The sequence below is a fragment of the Saccoglossus kowalevskii genome, chromosome 22 (assembly GCF_978046115.1).
Source record: "Saccoglossus kowalevskii chromosome 22, keSacKowa6.1, whole genome shotgun sequence".
Taxonomy (NCBI): Eukaryota; Metazoa; Hemichordata; class Enteropneusta; family Harrimaniidae; genus Saccoglossus; species Saccoglossus kowalevskii.
In genome coordinates, this window is record NC_140662.1 from 22,434,105 (window position 1) to 22,454,292 (window position 20,188).

A 20,188-nucleotide genomic window follows, 5' to 3' on the forward strand; every position below is an offset into this window, starting at 1 on the left:
CAAGCATGCGTCTACCCATGAGCCTTTGCGTTTCAGCGTGTGTTGTTATCGTCGCTTAGGACCCAATTCCAGCAGGTGACGACCCTCCCGCTTTAAATAAAACTTCAATAAACATTCATGAGTACAATGAAAGGCATAAAGCTGTGGTATGAATAACATTTCTATAAATCAATTTGGGTGCTAGAATTAAAATTGACAATTTAGAAATGGTATTGTGACAACGCTGTCAGTGTCACGTGAAGGCATCCACGCTTTGTGGGCGTGACACAGGGTTGAACTCTTGAGCCAATCACTATTAAATATTTAAATGAAAGCTGAAGATCGGCATTCACATTTGTTTATAAATGCGTTTTTAAGCAAAGCCCTAGCTTTGTACCTTTGACTGTATCATGATGTTATCATAGTTCGAAAAGTTTTAGCAAACGTTTGGAAACTGTACATCGGTGTAGAATGTGACGTCATCATTGTAGATCGCGTCGATGTCTACACTGACTTCTATTCCGTTTGTTGATACAATCGTCAATGCAAAAGGCGCGCTCATGTGGTTGTTATTCACGAAATAATTAAAATTGGTTTTTGACAATATCTGACAACTATTTGAGACTTTGACACAGATGTCGGCGATTGGATAGCGATGATCTTGCACTTGAATAGCCCACCAATACTCGTTGCTTCCGGCCATGAACTACAGAAAAAAACATAAAAACATTCTGCATTAAATCGTAGTTAAGGCTGTGTATTATTGATGAAAACCATCATTACGTATTATGTATATGTAGTTTATTTTTAATCGGCACAAAAACCCTGGATTAAATTTCTTTATTATTCTGCAGTCATTGTATTTTAAATCCAGGTTTGGGGACTGCAATCAACACTGTCGTCGTTAATTAGTGATAGTGAGTGACGACTGACTATGGCAGTCGGTTATTCACAGTCGGTTATTTCAGAAAATGTTTTAGTAGGCTGCTACATTTACAGTAAGCTCAATATAATAGACCTTATTTGCAAAATGGCATACGAAAACTCGCTGGGAGCGAACGAGACTTCTTTTCTGTCCCTCTAAAAGTATTCCAATTCCGGATCACTTTTTGAGGGGGAAGGATTTGCGGCCATATGCAAATTTCCATTACTGCAGGATGATAAGCCAACATAGCATTAGTTGATGCCAAACGTATATAATCCTATAATAACAGGAAGTACAATTTATTGTAAAATGGGTGTATTCTGGGTATTTTTAATTATGGGTACTAGGGGATCTGTTTTACCTTGAACGCCATACCACCAGATACGTTGCATGGTACAACTTCCCAGGTGACTGAGATAAAGCTAGTGTCAGGCAATCCTCCACGGAGTTCGTCGAAGACAACAGTATCAAGCAGTAGTTTTTCGGTGCCACACGCACCGCAATTCTCCACGACAAGTACAGTGACGGTGTTGCCAAGTGGACCAGTCACCGCCAAACATTCGCCACATTCCTGTTGTGGGATAATGGACAATACATGTTTAAAGGGAACCTCAATCCAAACAACATAATGACCCCTAAAGAAAAAGCTCCACAAATGTAGGAGAATGCAATTTACACTTTTGTTATATCAGTTTTCATTCTCTAGATATTCAACTTTTCATCGTTATTATGTAGTCAGCCATCTTGATTCTCAAGCAAAGGATTATGGGTAAAGTATGACATCATAGAATCTGTTGTCAGAAATTGAGAAAATTATTTCATCTATAACATGAGAAATACTGATGCGAATTAGTTCAAATTTTCGTTGTGCATATTACTCATGTATATAATTATAGTAATGGAAATTGGAATTTTACAAATACACATAAAGTGAAGATATTGTTAAAAACGTTAAAAAAACAAAAATCAATATTTTAGTTGTGAAATATAGAATGTCACTTTTTTGTCCCCTTTTTGTGCTCAACATGTGATATCACCTATATAACCTACTCACGTTGGTAAATTGTATACAATATAAGGAAATTTTAGCATTTGGTAGAAAAACATAAAAATAAATATTTTCAGTTCTGTTTCCATGACAACTATTTTATAAGCATGGATGGCACCAGTACATGTATGTTACCAATTTCTAAACTTTCAGCCAATTTAAAGTTCAACTTTTGAAGTTATAGATGAAATCATTTTCTCAATTTTTGACAACAGATTCTATGATGTCATACTTTACCCATAATCCTTTGCTTGAAAATCAAGATGGCTGACTACGTAATACTGATGAAAAGTGGAATATCTAGAGAATGAAAAGTGATACAACAAAACTGTAAATTGCATTCTCCTACATTTGTGGAGCTTTTTCTTTAAGGGTCATTATGTTGTTTGGATTGAGGTTCCCTTTAAGTAATATGGAACTAGTTTTTTGGGCTAGCATGTTTGTTTTTTACCTAATCTGCGTTTTTACTAAGTTAGCTAGTAATGTTTGACAAAACACCGAAAATATACTTACTGGGCTAAAATTGGAATTTAGGTACAAAGAACTAATGAGGGGAAATGTCAGCTTTTTCAGTTTTAATACAGTAATTGTTGCTGCAAACTCGACAATTTTAGTTTATGATAAATCATATTTCGATTTGATATGCAGTTTCCAACAACAATATTAAAAAAATACATGCTGTCGTCCATATTACACCTTTAACACAAATTAAAACCAGTACAAGTCCATATAACCACTGACACTCACATAATACGTAAAGCTTCCAACTCCTGCAACATAATCTGATGAGTATGGTCCCATTGCGCATGCACCATTTGTGTTATGGCTGATGTATGCCTTCATCGCGGAGCCGGATTGAACGTCGCTAAGTACACAAGTCCTGAAAAATGAACCTGGAATCAAAGAAACCAGTGATTAGTTCAACATACAATTTCCAACCAAAAATATAGTTTATCCGGAAATACAAAATATAAATATCTATAATTCTCGAACAGTGCGGGTCACGAGAAATGTAGGCGTGAAACTGAGGGCGCTACTTACCTGTAGGTATGTCTGATACATCTGTAGCATCTGTCTGGGTAATACCGATACCGTCTGCTACCGAGAAATTAACAACAAGTATAGATTTGAAATTACGATACATGGATTTAAAACCATACATAAATTCAACAATATGACGTAAAATTGTTTGTTTGTCTTGAATTGGTCAATTAGGGTTCTGTAGTTTCCGAGGTCATATCTTATAACCTAGATAATAGCATGGTATACAAGTTCAAATTACCCAGACTCAGGATACTTGATCATTATTAAATTAATTTACGAGCATTCACAACAACAAATCTGATTGGCCAAATCCCACCAATTCACGACATCTAATAAGTCTATAAGCTTCGAGAACTTGGTTTTTATTCCACTCGCGGCTAAATGGACGTATACACTATAACGGAAGCGTTATTGCGCATGATCTAAACAGTCAACCCGATTGGTTCACTCATGGCTCTTTTATCATTACGACACCCTCCCCGAACTGAAAAAAACAAACATATTTTCTCCTCACCTGCTGTACTCGGGTGACACACTGAATCCACATCTATTTTTTTGCAATGACTGTCATACGAAAACTGGGTCTGAAAAATACCGACATTTGGTAATAAATATTAACATATTGATTTATTCATATTACGTACATGCCCAACAACATCATCACAATGTTTTCTTTTCCAAATTCATGAAAACAGTTGATTTTGATAAAAGCGAACAGCAGTGTGTATTTACAACTTTAGGAAAGTACACAACTATTGATTGAAACAAAAGTGGCATATTACACTGAAAGATGTACACAAAATCTACACAAACCGTAAGTACTTAGAAATATTAGAAACACATCAGTCATCTTTGATGTTGATTTTTGCAAACCAGCATGTCACATTTGATAAATGTCGTTCCCTAGACAACGGTTCACTGTGAAAATATTAATATGATGCGTTTTTCAATTTATTTTTCGAAAACACAAAACGAACAAACTAGTGTATATTCTGTTGATCATAATGTGTTGCTAGGATTGTTTTTGTTTTAAATGGTATCCAGTGGTTGCATCTCACTGGAAGCGACTCCGACATGTTTATACTATCTTCAGTATGTATTTGAGATGATCTATAGAGTGATATGAAGAGTTATGAATTTGAAACACTTGTTGAGATGGGTTTTCTACTTAATAGAGGGCGCTGACATTGACTTGATATGTGACGTCATCATATGCTTAATTCTATTCAAAGTAATATACACACGCTGTTTCTCGGTGCGCATAGTTCTTGGCACATTATAAACTATACACTGACCAGGAGCATGAAAACTCATCATATTACTTTTGAGAACGTTTCCATCTGTGATAAATTCAATACGGAGATATGTTTTCTTCAAATCGGTGAATTCAACTCAGTTTTAATATTCTGTCAGATCCTTATTCGTCCGTCACCTATATCATAACTATTACAAACTTGCCTGTTCACAATCTAAATATTAAATAACGAACAAGAATTCAGGAACAAGATGAGAATTAAATTCCCGAAACAACTTTCATCTAACCAAACTTTACGCCACAGCATACCTTGAAAATTATATATGCTAGTCACACAACAATTGTCTATGATCATTAAAAAGGTTTCTAAGTTTGACGATGATCAGTTAAAAAATGTTCGAGTTATTGTAACCACACTTTTGTTAAGTTAAATTATACTAACATCTTGACAAATATACATATTAAATGTACCCAAATTTACCTTGCCCGAGGTCCGAAACTGGTTGATAAAATATGCCAGTTGAAAGAAAATTGAATAAAGAAAATTGAATAAAGAAATAGAGTACAATTATTTATTCATTCATTTATTTATTCTATTCGACAGTACGTGGACCACTTTAAAAGAAATTCAAAATTGAAAAAAAAAACTATGCGCCATGCGCAGAATTCACATTCAGGCCGATATTAAAGTAAAAAACATAGTTTTAGCGGATGAGCAAATGTGATTCCAGGCAATCTCCTAGATAAAACAACGCTGCGAATAGCAAATGTTACTGAACGTATGTAATTATCCACGTCAATGTCTGCTAACAATAACAAGAAAAGAACAATTATCATCCGTCATTCACTCCAAAAATTACAAATTAAAATTGACAGTTTTCAGGGTTATTACAAAAACCTTCTTTCAAATTTACAAATTATAACATGTAGACCACGATTAGTATTACATGTAGTGTTCCACTGATAAAAGCGACTAATTTAATTGACTAACGTTGAAATGACATTAATGAATTTATAATTAGAGGTTATTCGCGAATAATACCGAAGATAACGTGTGGGATTGCGGGAAGCGGTATTCATATTTTTTTCCTTTCAAAAATACTCAAATGTGATTTCTACACTGATTTATCACTGTTGACCTTCATATTGCTGTTAGTATTGTTTGTAAATCACGGTCAAATATAATTCTCATTTCCGGTCGATCTACTTTTTAACTTTTGAACCGGAAACATATTTGCTTATCGTTTATGAGCACAAATAGACTCAAAAAGTACAAATCAATAATTTATAACGAGTTTGCTATGTGTTTACTTGCCTGATATCATAGTGAGGCACAATTGAAATCGAACACAGTTCACAACTCTAGGCTTAATATTAAATTCTAAAAATTTAAATAGCCAGTGTATAATATTTTTCCATTTTTACACTTTCAAAATTGTAACATTAAAAGACTTGAATATAAAAAAAAAACAATCCATAAGTTAATAACCACTCACACTAAAATGCACTACAATACATTATCGAATCATTGACCTGGGAATACTTGCATCTTAACACATAAAACGGAGAGGTGGTGCCAGGTGTTTCTAAAAGAGCAATAAATGGAACCGATACACAGAAAAATAGAAACTATCTCACGTGTAGTATTTTTAAAAACGCAATAAAATGCGATTAAAACAAGTTTTAAATAATAGACTGTAGATCAAAACACTAGCACGATTCAAATCAAGCTGTGGTAAATTTGACATTGCACACTTACACATTGCATTTCTTTTTAATTAACCGACTATGATATGTTCAGAAATTAGAGTAGTACCAATAAGCCAATCTCCAAATATTATTTCCAACGCCATTAATGTTTTTATATTATTGGATATTTCAATGAGGTTAAAATTATTATATAAATATTATTATTATGTAAATAGACCATTTCTCTGTGAGATCCCGTGTTTTACGTGAAATTGAACGTCAAAACGGCACAAACGGAGGTCATAGCGTTGTAAGCGTCAATTCATCGCGTCTTATTCGACAAACGCGAAGATATTTTCTGTGTATTTCCACGTAATGTTTAATAATAATATGCGCTAGATATTTTTGATGGTGGTATTTTTAATAAAAGTTTAAATCAACGCAATATTCCTCTCTGAAAAATATGTATTGCAACATTGTACAATAGAAAAAAGAAATTCAAGTTCACTCAAATAAAATTCGATTTTTGCGACAGACGTCCAATGCGCGTCTCTACCGCATTACGCGAGATCTCGCAGAATATCAACGGTAAGTCACCATTAGAATTGCTAAACATAATAAACATGCGTAAAAAGTATAATTTGTTGAAGACTACCCTATTCAGACCTCATCACTTCTCCTTATTCTACGTCAAGTCAAATAACACATAGATATGAATATAATTTTAATAGTATATGAAATGTCACGAAGCCTTTTACCGATAATGTTCCAATTATAGATGTGAATAGTGATCAAATATATCAGTTTTCCGTTTTCCTAAAAACTATTACCTTCGTTATCAAACGACTTTCGATCGGAATTATTTCATTGAAAATCTTGAGCGATGTCTTGCATTTATCATTATCTTGTTCCATTTAGCCTGTGGTTCTTTTATGGCAAAATGATCTCAGGAAGTGACAATGGCACGTGTTAGACTGATATGCGGTGGGTGTCATTTCATAACTCTGACATGATTTCTTGGCTCTACCTTTTTAGCTCGAGACCCACACAGATTTCACTCAATGCATTATCCATCTATTAGTGTATATATTATATCGCTATAATGTGATGTTATCTTCTCTGACGTTTTCCGTTGAATACATGAAAAAATAACATTTCTCCTTAATCTACGGTGAAATGTCACACAAAAATGCTCATTTCAATTAACTTTTATTATCGATTTTGTAAATATTAAGACTGTTCATGCCGTGATTTGGTTTTTCAATATTATGATAGTCAATTAAATTGCTGATCGCCATTCCAAAGTGTGTACGCGAAAGTGTGTTCATTGTTTGTTTTTACCTTATAGGAAGTAGAACTCTTACTGACAGAAAATCAATTACGTGACAAAGCAAACATTGTGCAAAGTAATATTGTTTGGTCAGGGAGAGGTAATTTCAATAAATTCAATTTTAACAGAAACACACTGCTGGAAAAACTAAACCAGACAAACTGCGACGGTGAATGAAGATACGTAATTGCAGCAAATTACGCAGCAACATTGGTGAAATTGTTTCAACAAATGAGTTAATTGTAACAGTTATATTATATGCAATGGAGCATGTCTATGACGTGCTTTAATTTAAGTTTGTACATTTGTACAATACTGTTCACATATGACTTTAGTATTACGTAATACGAAAATATTCATAATTATTCACGATCTATAGTAAAGATCGTAATATTATATCTTTATCGATTTACATGGTCATTGTTGTAATGATATGCTTTAATTTAATGCCTACTTATATTTGTACAATACAGTTCACATATGACGTTAGTATTACGTAATACGAAAATATTCATAATTATTCACGATCTATAGTAAAGATCGTAATATTATATCTTTATCGATTTACAGGGTCATTATTGTAGTCGCGATGTGAACCTTTGCACATTGAATACATATTAAGTAGATCAACATCATCTGATTGAGATTTGTGAAAGTAACGATCAACCACAATTTGACAGTCTTTATGTTTCACATCAATATCATTTTAACCACAATGTAACAGCACGTGTTGTACTCGGGTGAAGTCATTGTTCATGTGTATAAAATACATTAAATAAAAAAGTACTTTATTTTGTAATAACAACAGTGTTTATTTTCAATTTATGTGGCTATTTAATGTCAACGCTCATAAAATAAACATATCACTTTTAAATAGTATATTTTACTGCGATAGGCGTATACTATAATTATCGTAAAAAGGTAGCAAATTATATATAATAAACTACACAAATACTTATTATTTACAAATATTAATCTTTCACATGAATTATTCTTATATCATGCATTTCCACGCTCAATTATATTTTGGAAAAAAAATGCTGGATAAAATGACATGAACGAGTTATTCATATATACATTTTTTATTCACGTACAAACTAAGATACGAGAATTCAAAAAATCGATATTTACCGATACATGTCTGGAATATTTATATTCAATATTTGTAAATAAATATATGTGTTCACGTGTATTCACTAATAATTTAGCGTGGTGAAAGTTACATTAATGTTTGAATGATGTAGTGTAGTAATTTCAACTGGCATTTTTATTTACATATAAGGAGAGTAATTTCAATATTTGCAAATCATTGCTTAAGCTTTTTAAATAAATAAATAAATAAATTAATTAATTAATAAATAAATTAATTAATTAATTAATTAATTAATTAATTATAAATTAAATTCGCAGATCATTAAGCATGTACACCCCCCCCCCAAAAAAAAAGATTTTAGTTACTTCCAGGTCACATTCAGCCTTCACTGAACACACATTTGAAAAGTGCTTCCACGAAAAAAATAATCCTAATATTGAAAAATACTTGTAAGAGAGACACAATTAAAAACTAGAAAAGGATCAACGTTCATTATAACTTGTATGTGACACAGTACTATACCACATGATGCGTTTGCCAATCAAATACTTGTCAATATATGTTTGTAATCTTAATACAATAACACGTGCTGCAATACCCATTATATCAACATTTGGAAGGTGTTTTGACAAGTAGTGTAAAAGGGGTCAAAAAATCACTGAAGTGCTTTTTGAAATATTTACACAGTCACCATAACCTACGACAAACAAGTCGTTATAAAGCAAATACGTATTACAAAAAAGGTAATTTGTGTATAACGTTCTGAAAATAATTAAAATTGCATGAAAGAGTATTCATACCATATTTATATATTATTTAAACAAGTCCCGACATATATGAAACTGACTGTCGTGATGTAATTCAAGCCTTTAAAAATGGCATATGTGTTTGTTTTCTATTAATATAAACAGTTGTAGAGAAATGTTCCAGTTACTGTTATGAAAATTAGATTAATTACAATTCAAATTAATGGCATATATACTATATAGCACATTTTTACATGCGAATATTATTTATTTTTTCTGTAATTCTGATGACATAATGTTGGTTGCATTAATATATAAATGTGCTCTCAATTTAATAAACATATATCCGTGTAAAATATGCATGTAGTTGTGTGAGTTTACAGTCACTGTGTTAATTGTCTTCAAAAATGTTTCAATTACGCCGACAAACATATTTCCAATAATATTGAAACGCATGATTGTTTCTATTGAAAACACAATTGTATTCAGCAGTCACATCGATCGTGTCGAATTATTCATTCAGTAACAGTGCTTTAAATGGATATATTTTTTTACTTTTCCGATAAGACGAGCTGTTTGCTTGTTAGAGATGTTACATTGTGTTTTTTTAACATTTTGCTCTGTGAAAATCATTTTAACTTGAGTAACCAACATATCCAGTGTACAATTAATCATTCCAGTGAACAAAAAGTCCTGAGACAATGTTCGCAAAATCCATCAATGCCAAACAACATTACAAGAATCACTGTGTGTAACAGCCATTTTTGCCAAGTTACAAATGACGATGTTAATCTTCAAGACTACTAGAAGATGCAATGTTATTCAGAATGTTCTCAATATTTGGGAAGTGGCTACATTCATTACATTGTATGTACATTGATAACATATTTGAACAAATAAATGCATAATTACATTATGACGGAAAACATGAATTTCCCAGATACTGTTAATGATGAAATGGCAATAGCTTGATAGATCATTGACTGGACATTCATTAAGAAAATACCCCCGTTCAAACGACATGTACATTACCAAATTGTTATCTCCCCCCCAAAAAATATTTAGGAACCTTTTTCATTGAGCGCAGCTGACCACTGCCACTGATGTACATGTATTAGAATAGCGAAGTTGAAAACTATGGTGTTAACCAATGACATCTAATGGTGTATTCTATATTTAAATGTCAGAGTCATCGCATCCCACCGAGTTCGATATGGGTTACAAGTCATGAGAATTATACAACGCGTGTAATACACATTCATAACTGTTTAACTAACAATTACTGAATAGTAATTAAAGTGACAATTTAGTGATCAACTTGGTTGTTCACATAATAACACTCTAACAGTCATTCGAATTGGATTGAATTGGGTTTTTATTGAAGGAAATTGATTTTAAACCTAAAATTGTTTTCAGTTATAGATAATATATTAACATATGCATATTGCACTCTGCGGCAAATAATCAAATGAATATTTCATGGCTGGGCGAATATGATAAACAGACATGATCTTTCAAATTTGAGATTCTCAATAATAGTAGTAAAACGTATTTAAACGTATGTTTTTGCATAAATGTCTTGTGCTGTATAATAAAAGAGCAAAATATATGTCATATACAAGTCATGATTTTGTTTATCGTGAAATTGATGCGAAACTTTTCAATGTATATATATAGGTTTGATTATTAGAGAAAATAATTTCCATTGCGTGTAACTGAGGTCAAACCGAGGGAAATCATCATAAACATTGTAAAAAGAATGAATTAGGGAAACTCACATCTTTCATAACTGACGAAGGCATACAGTGAGAGAAGTAAACATATCCGTATTCATGTTCCAAGTCTTCGGGATACTGTTCGGCAGTGACGTTGTTGATTTCACAGTGACTATTTCTTCGGTTGAAATTATAAGAGTTACAATCCGTAGATAACTTGCATTTAATGTGGCACTGTAAAGCACTTTCCAACAACTCCCGGTCATTGGTGTGTCCAGCAAGACGACGACCGGTCAGCTGAATGTACCGAATATCGTGCCTGTGCCGGGTTCCGTCGTACTGTGGATAGCACTTTTTCGATGCAACAGGAAACACACCGTTGAATGTCATTGCAACCAATGCCAGTAGTACAACACATATAGCTACCATGGTGGTTTATCGTTGTGGAGGTTTCATAAAATCATTGCATTGGTACACAATGCTTATTACTGGAAATCTTGTGGTGACACTTAAGAATAATACAACGCATTATCATCAGCCCCGTGATGCGGTCAAAGGTCAAATATCGATCACATTGACACAGTTTGGCATATTACCAAACTAAGATTCAGAAACGCTTATCTTCAGTTAATTGGGAATTCGAAGAATATTATCTTGTGCGGACATACTTGACTAACTATCGAAAAACACACAATTCCAATGAAATAGTATTAACCATTTTTACAGGCGCACTGATATACAAACCAACCTGTGGCAGTCTATAGCGCCACTGTCGCCAGGCGACGCGCATTCTAATTTCGTATGCATTGTACATCCGTTGTATACGTCACACGGCATGGGACCCATATTATATACGACGCGGAGTAACGACTGTGGCGATTTCACAATGCGAAAAAATCACAGCTAAGCTCCATCAAAATAATTATTCTTGTCAATTTCTTTTTTTACAGACACCCATAATTGAATTATTGTATATTTTTACCAAAGATATTGGCAGCTTTCGATTACATACTTAAATTAGCTTTGTTCGGCAATGACGTCATAAAATTACGTCATAAAACTATTAGTTCATTACATAAGGAAGCCTGCTGCGGTTAGAAATTAAAGATAGTGAAATTGCATTATGCTGGGTAAAGTGAAAAGTGAAAAAAATACCGGAAAGTTGTACAATAATGGCAATTATGAGTATTGACTATAATTCAAAAAAATTATTATTAAATCAGAAATTCAAATTCAAAAAAATTGGTGAACTAATATCTCCTTCTTCAACAACGACCCTATTTGAATTGAAATTTAAGGTATATTTAATAAATGATAATCGATTGGCAAACAAACTGTTGCAGTCGCAGTGCAGAGAGGGGCAGGTTAACCGTTAAAGCCTCGTACGTACGGAATCGATAAAAATGGCCTGGCAATATTTAATGTTTAAATTAACTGTTCATTTGAGCATTTGTCAACATTCTGTTGTGTCGTTAACAATTATATCTTGGAAAAATATAGGTCAAATAATATGCTATATTCTAAAACATTTTCTATTTTTGGGGCAATTTTCATAGAACACAATGGTGAAGTATTTTAAATATATTTCTAAAACCCACTCACAGTATATAAATTATTCATCCTATGTCTCCCACATTTGAGATATTACTGATGTCTTCTCCACATAACTGTAGATAAAGATGTCCAAAAACTGACAAAATGACAAAAGCGACGTATACAACGCGTGTAAAATACATTGTTTATTTACATGAAATTCGAACACGCGCTGCGCGATTAATTGTAGGGTTCAAAAATTCAAGGGAAAAAATCTATAGCGAACACACTAACAATGAAGATTGCGCTGCGCATAACCACGGTGAAACACGGGCCTCTTTCGCTGTGTTGTTTCAACATACTCAGTGAGATCAAATTACTGAAATTATCGCTGACAAGGACGCCCTCAAGAAAACAACCTGTTGCGCATGTCTTTTTTCCCCAGACTATCCCATTCGCTGAACTGTGCGTCAGATCACGTGACCCGACTGGGCGTGATTGACCACAGATAGATACTGACAACCCGCCATTTTGCAATGAGCATAAAAATGCGATTCCGGAAGTTCCTAAATGCGCATGTGTTTTGACATGAGATCAGGTGATCCTGAAGCAGACGCTCGACTGGACGTACGTCCATGCAGTGATTATACAGCCAAAACAAAGTCAGCTTGGACGTTCAGTTGTGAGACATGACAAAATAAACACAGCCAGTGATACATTTCGAGAATAAAAACAACAAAATAAACGCAATCAAAGACGCCCACCACGCGCGCTGGAAATGAATAGAACGCATTGCGGCAAGGAGTCTCACCCCCCCACCCCCTATATTTAGGGGGGGGCCTATGCTTGTTCCCTCATTTTTTGACCCCCCCCCCCCTATCTAGGGAAAAGAAGAAAATTTAACCCCCCCTTTCACGGGCTTTTCCGATGAATTTCACCCCCTATCTAGGGAACTTTTCAGTCTAGAACTCCTTTCTAGGGAACTTTTCATTCTAGACCCCCCTATCAAGGGGACATTTCAGCATAGACCCCTTTTAGGGAAGTGTGTTTTTGTGCACTTGCAGTGCAATGAAGTTTGGAATCAAACAACCTATTTGTAAATAAAGCTCATTGCACATTTAATTACCATAAAATACACCTTGAGAGTCAATTCACCATTCCATTAAGAAGGTTTATAAGCAGGTTTATAAGCCTGAATATAACATTTCAGCCGCGGAGTTCAGACAAGGACATGTACTGGGTAACCGCCCACAAAGTGCCTTTGTTAGGCACCATCCAGGCACTTGGTCAGGCACAAGAAAACTAAACTGATTTCCCAGGGCTGATCACTTGTCAGATTCAAAACTCTCAGTGTCAGTCACATAAATAATTTCAGCCTGACATTGACAATTTGTCAGGCAGCCCAAAAAAAGTAATTCTCAACCTTGGGTTTACATTGTATACAGGGCTTGACAATAACTTGGCACCTTGGAGAAAAACTCCCCTCAATTCAGTAGTTGCTTCCCTAGAGCCTGGATTCTTGAAGCTGTTTTTGGAGCCAGTAAGAGTAGACTTGAGAACCTGTCACTTACTTCCATTGAACAGCTCCAGCCAAAATTGAGGCAGCTTCCCCAATGTAACAAATTCCAAGCCTGGAAGCTGTTTTCTGCTCAAAGTTAAAAATTCTTATTTTCAAGCCCTGTGTATACCTTGTAATTCCATGCAGATGTTTTCCTTGAAGCAGTTGAACTTCCATCCCACTTCTACCAAAAATGTTTTACCCAAGAATATACTATAAAGTTGGATTTAAGACATCAGTGCAGGAATCCTAATGTCTGGTCTACAAAAAGTTCATTTGAATAAATGGCACCACAAGATACAAGTCCACTTCAACTTCCTCAGCCAATCGAGAGACAATCTAACATTGGGTAGAGCTTAGTCACAGTCCACTTAAGGTGGTCATATTCATTTAGTGGGTTGAATGACTGGACTGATGTCTTAAATTTTAGAGTACAACCAGATGTGATACATTTCGGGAATGCATTCTGATGAGCACTCTGTTCCATTACCAACATCAACTATACATGTATGACACGACTTTAAATATTGCCTCACTCTAAATACCCCCGTCAACTGGGGTTACTTGGGACAGCAGGGTAACTTGGGACAAATGATGGGGACCATCAATCGGATGCTCTCCCAAAATCTCAACATTATCTGAGGACTTGTCCCAAGTTACCGCACTGTCCCAAGTAACCCCAGTTGACAGCTACAAAACATGTATGAGTAATATACCGAGTATAAATTTATATTGCAATATGAATTTGAAATTCTGATTTCTAAACCTGGATATACAGGTAAGAACTTGACATCAATCCACACACAGATCAAAATCCAGGGTTAACATTCACAAAGAACCCATATCCGAGTGCACTGGAGGTTTCACATACATTGTAATGGTGTATAGGAAATCAATGTGAAATGTATTGGACTGTCCTTTATCCCTCTCTGAAAAGGAATCATAATGTCCAGCTAATAAAATTACTGAATATTTGAATGAATGGCCACCACAAAACAGCTGGCCAATCAGGAAACAATTTACATTCTGGGGAGTCACAGTCCACATGTAATTGTCATATTTGGAGTAGGACTGAATTTCTGGAGTGATGTCTTAAATCCGATTTTAGAGTATAAAGAGAAAAATTGTTGCAGACAGATGAAAAATTAATGTGAAATGTAAAACACCAATCTCCAAATCAAATTGTTTTGGACTATTCTTGGGTAATATTTGAAGCAACTCCCTAGCCAAGCCTCGCATACTAGTAGTCAAAGTTCCTTAATTACGTGTTCTCATAAAATATGATTCGACGCTCTCAACCAGATCGGCGCACTCCCTCCATTGTTGTTGGATTTGGTGGCTGTACAAGAACATGTCTACCAGCATCATGATCAAGATCATGATCAGATTGCCCACGCAAAGTGTTTCGTTGCACAGAATGCCCTTCAGTTGGCTGCTGCCTGCATCTGCGAACTGGATGTGTGTCATTCACATCTTGTAGAAAAGCATCAAGCGCCGTTCTGTCACGAGGAGCCAGTTCATATTGGCCATTGTCCTTTGGGATCATTGAAACGCACTGAATGACATTACTGACTAGAAATTCTTTAACTTCTGTAGATTTGTATGTAAATGCCTGACCAGGTGCTTCATCAGGCAAATATACACTGACAAGCAGTTGAAGTTTGGGATACTTTCCAATGTCAGTCAAAGAGATTGGTTTCACAAATTCTAGAGTAGATCGTTCTCTGTTTCGCATTCGAATAACTCTCCCCAGGATATATCTAGAAGGCTGAGCTCTATCCTTGATATGGATGGCAATGTCATTGTACAGGCCCATTTCATTAGACTGCACAGCTGTTTGAACGCTACCATGGCCCTTTGCCCGTACCCTTCGAAGCCGGTCCTTGGATAAATCAGAGTTTTGGTTCAAAAGACTGAACAAAGTGGATTTATGAACAGGGCCAACATCTGGAACATTAATTGTGTTGATCACTCTTTGAATGTTGTCTTCCTGTACCTCAACTCCCTCTTGTTCAGAATCTAAATCGCCATCTGCAATGTGTCGCAAGTGTACCTGCAGTTCGGGAGCTGCAAGATTAAGAGCTTCAACATCTGGTGGGACGTGAAAATGTTCCTCGTGTGCAAGGACTCTGTCTTGAACTGGCGGAACGACAGGGGGAGCAGGTACTGGGTCAGGAACAGGATTGGGTACAGGATCATCCACAGCCATTTGTTGCACAATTCCTGCTTCTGTTGTAGCATCAATCAACTCTGGGGTGAAGAACCATGAATTGGCAGGATCATTTCTATCTTCAGTCACAGTCGAATGAGACATGGAAAAATCCAGGGGAAAGTCAGGGACCATCATTCTTCAGGGGATCGGGCCAGTTGTTGCCCAGTAACTGAACACCTCTAACCAGGGCCTCCAGCTTCCCAATTCCACTGTGCTCTTTAATTCTATTTCTTCTGTGCAAGAACTGAATGTAAACATTTTTTTAGCCGGGGAGGGGGGGCATTTGCCCCTATTGTATTGCTGTACGGCCCTACTCTGTAAACTTTTGAAGCAGGCAGAGAAGTTGGAGGGGGGGCAACACAACAAACAGGCCCACTCATAAGCTGTTGAAAATGAATCATCAATACCAGAGAAACAAACAATAAGTCTCCACACAGACGCATACTAGTATAATTACGTAGTGAATGGAGTGCTGTGTGGAGGCCAACGCTAGTAGCCGCCGGGGAATCCCCACTTTCCAAGCGATTTTACCTGGAGCCGAGGTTGACAGGATTTTTGAACGTGCCGAGTGCACACATTTTCATCGCTTTTAAACCATGGGAACGAGTATGCTCTTGTGTAGGTAAATACATGTCAATACACAGGCGATGCGTGCATCGAATCGAAGCGAGGAATTGCCGGATCAAACTTCGGTTTTAATGTCGAAGACAGTAACGAAAACGTGTACTTACCACGCTCTTCGTGATCCCTGGGTACACAGCCACAATATGCACATTTCACAGAACCCTTTTCGGTCAGAAACTCCGGACAATCGACACAGTTTCGGCAAGCGCCTCGATCGATTCCACGAATATCGGGAGCCATGATTCTGCTTCTGCTGGATGAGACTCGTGCTCAGATGCGAATCGGGGTGTCCTGCACGTTTAACAAGGAGTTCGGGCTGTCTGCGACTTTTAAGAATCTTGACCCCGACCCCGCCCCCGCCCCGAACCAGATTCAAGAGCTTTGGGAATAAACCCCCCTTTTTTGTATATCTCGGGAAGTGTTTTGAAATACACCCCCTATTTTGAGAATCTCGGGAAAACAAGCAAAAAATACCCCCTTTTCTACGATTTTCTCGGGAAAATGTTTCCGAGACAGATCGTCAAAAAGTACCCCCTTTCCCGAGAAAATGGGAACGCGCATGCGGCACCCTATGGATCCTGAGTGGGGGGGGGGAGAGTCTCACCTGCCTCTTTTACTCACGGAAACGCACACGCACGTGCTATTTCTGTATATTTCGGCTAAGAAAAAAACACCGGAAGGGAAAAGTTTAAATCATGTTTGTATTAGCGTAACATGAAAGCAACGGTGAATATAAGTTTATCAATCATCAAACTAAATATTCGATGTTACATACATGAAGCGAACTGTGGCGGTTATGTGGCTAAGACGAAGGACATGCGACAGTACTATTATGTTTGTCTACTACACGTGCGAGTAACTTTCCGATAAAAACGTGATTAGTATCAGCAATAATTTCTAGTACTGCATGGAGAATTGCATATTATTAGTTGTTATCAGACATATCCTTGTCCAGGATTTTTTGAACAATGTCTCACATTTCCGAAAAAATATTCGAATACTAGTGGGCATAGACCTTAGAATATCTATTAAGATCTATGGTTGGGGTGAATATGAATTAAATACTTAGTATCCATATGATCTTTTGAAAAATCAGCGAAACAGTTCACAACCACGATTATGGTGAATTGGCGAATTTTCAACAAAGACAACGGCTCCGGTCAGTCATGAGTTTGCTGTGTCATGAAGTCAATATTTTACAATGTTGAACACTACTTTTAGTTCTTGACATTGTGAAATTATTTCGATTTTTGGGAGAAAAAAAAATGAAAAAAAAAATGATTTTGACAAGATAATTCAGAAATTTATTAAGAATAATTCATTGCACCCATAAATTATTTTCATAATTACTGATTACACACGAATATTACAGAAAAAAAGATAATTTGCTATATCCTTGTTTGCACGTCATGTTCACAAAATTATTTGTAAGGGGTGCCCTTTGAAATGGCAAATTTTCTCGATGTTTTAGCGAGTACTCCGCCCGGTATATAGCGAATTCTCGCACTAGCATAATTTTGCTCGAGTTCACTCATCGATTTCCCACATGCACAATGCGTTTTAAAATAGCGCGTTTATTTTGTATTTTTATTTTCGAAATGTAGCACTCGCTGCGTTTATTTTGTCATATCTCGCAACTGAACGTCCAAGCTGACTTTGTTTTGGCTATACATGTAACATTAAAAAAAAGTACTACATAGTACCACACTGCTGATACGTGTGAGTATTTATTACTTTATTTTGCACTTTTAAAATGGGGGATTGTACGTCGGGCTCCCCAATGAAGCCGCGTTCCTAGATTCTGCTGAGTCAGACCATGGAGTGCCTGCTTTTTGGCAAATATTCCTCTTTGATAGGGCAAGTTTCGTCGACAACATCAGATTGAAATTTGCCGCCATGTTTGAACAAGTGCCCCGGAAGTACTATTGAATAGCCAATTAGAAGAATCCATGTTTCAGATTTCATATTTCATATTTTATTAATGGCGTATTCCCATTACCTGCCTCTTTGAGCTTGCGCGGAGAGGCGGGGACCAGCCAAACTATCATCCCATTGGGAGCGAAACAGTCCCTCAAATACTGCTTTATTCTCTCTTGTCCGTACACTGAGCTATGTAACCAGGGTAATTGGAGCAGTTGATGTTATAAAGGGAGTGAATAGAGCACCATATTTGAGGGACATAAGCAAGTTTCGTTACCCATTAAGTCCGTCTAAGTTGCATGTGCAGAAATAGAAACGCATGCTCGCAAATGAAGACCAGCTCGGCAAGAACCCACCCCCTCCCCCAAACACACTCGCACATACAATGGCAGGGTCTTGTATTGCGACGTTTCTAAGTCAATACACGGTGATAACCCATATGCTGGTGATACAACAGCCATTATATATTTAAGCAATACCCCCCCCCCTCCCCCGCCGAAGACGGGTATACCACGGCTCGTGCATATATGTCGTGAATTGTGCAATATCAAGTGATATACCCACCTTCGGCGGGGGTTATTGTTATTATATTATACCAGTATATTGACAATTCGACAAAACTATAAAAAAAATAATAGTTTTCTTGCATCTACTATAAGATCATAATTATGGCCCTTAAACATGAATATTTATAAGAATGGCATGTAGTTTTAGAGAAGCAGTCTTGTAACGTTACGTCTCGGATTCTGAGATAAATCTCTCAGCCTATCAGATTGTTTTAATTTTAGCCTATCACAGGCGAGATGTTATTGACCTATCCTACACATTGCCGCCAATTTATATTTATGTTAAGATTGCTACTTTATAGAGTTGTGTTTTCTATCACGTTCGTTCAGGGAGTATATATACTCAGAATTTGTGTATTTCACCAGTGTTCACCTGTTGTTACTACTTACTATATCAGTCTATCTGGCAATAAACCACTACTGTGTTTTTTTGCAAACAACTGATCTGTCTGGTTCTGTTCCGGTATAGTCTTCCCGAATCCTACCCCAGGGAGTTAACTGCTACACACTACATTTACTCCCCAACAGTAGTTGTACACTGAATGCATACACAAAATTCATACGCAACACAGTTCAAATTGACTACAAAATAATTTTTATTCCGCATGAAAACGTATCGTATATTCAGTGAATAGAGCAGCGTAAACAAACAAATAACAAACAACATAACAAAAGATGACCTGTCTGACCGTTTACTAACCCGTCAACGCCATTTGAAATACAGGATCGTGTACATTTTCATTCCGTTTTTTTTTTTTTTTAATTTGGACTGTAATTTGCCCATTGAAAGTACAGTTGTGAAATAACCCGGCTTTGTGACTCATCATACTACTTGTAACTGTGAATATTTGACGTTCAGCGGTACTTGGTTCGACCGAAATTTGAGACATGACGGGACGCGGTGACCGGCACGGCGACCCCAGTCCCAACATCTGACCTGGATACATAAGT

General features: G+C 36.2%; 1 protein-coding gene across 1 annotated transcript; it reads right to left on the minus strand.

Annotated features, from left to right (window-relative positions):
• Positions 1-415: 415 nt before the first annotated feature.
• Positions 416-11,253, minus strand: LOC146729189 (uncharacterized). The gene is made up of 6 exons (XM_085495827.1): positions 10,888-11,253; positions 3,511-3,580; positions 2,994-3,050; positions 2,700-2,845; positions 1,266-1,475; positions 416-685 (listed from the first exon to the last, which is right to left on the minus strand). Exons 1-6 carry the CDS (start codon positions 11,251-11,253, stop codon positions 416-418), a joined length of 1,119 nt encoding a protein of 372 aa, XP_085351953.1.
• Positions 11,254-20,188: the final 8,935 nt, after the last annotated feature.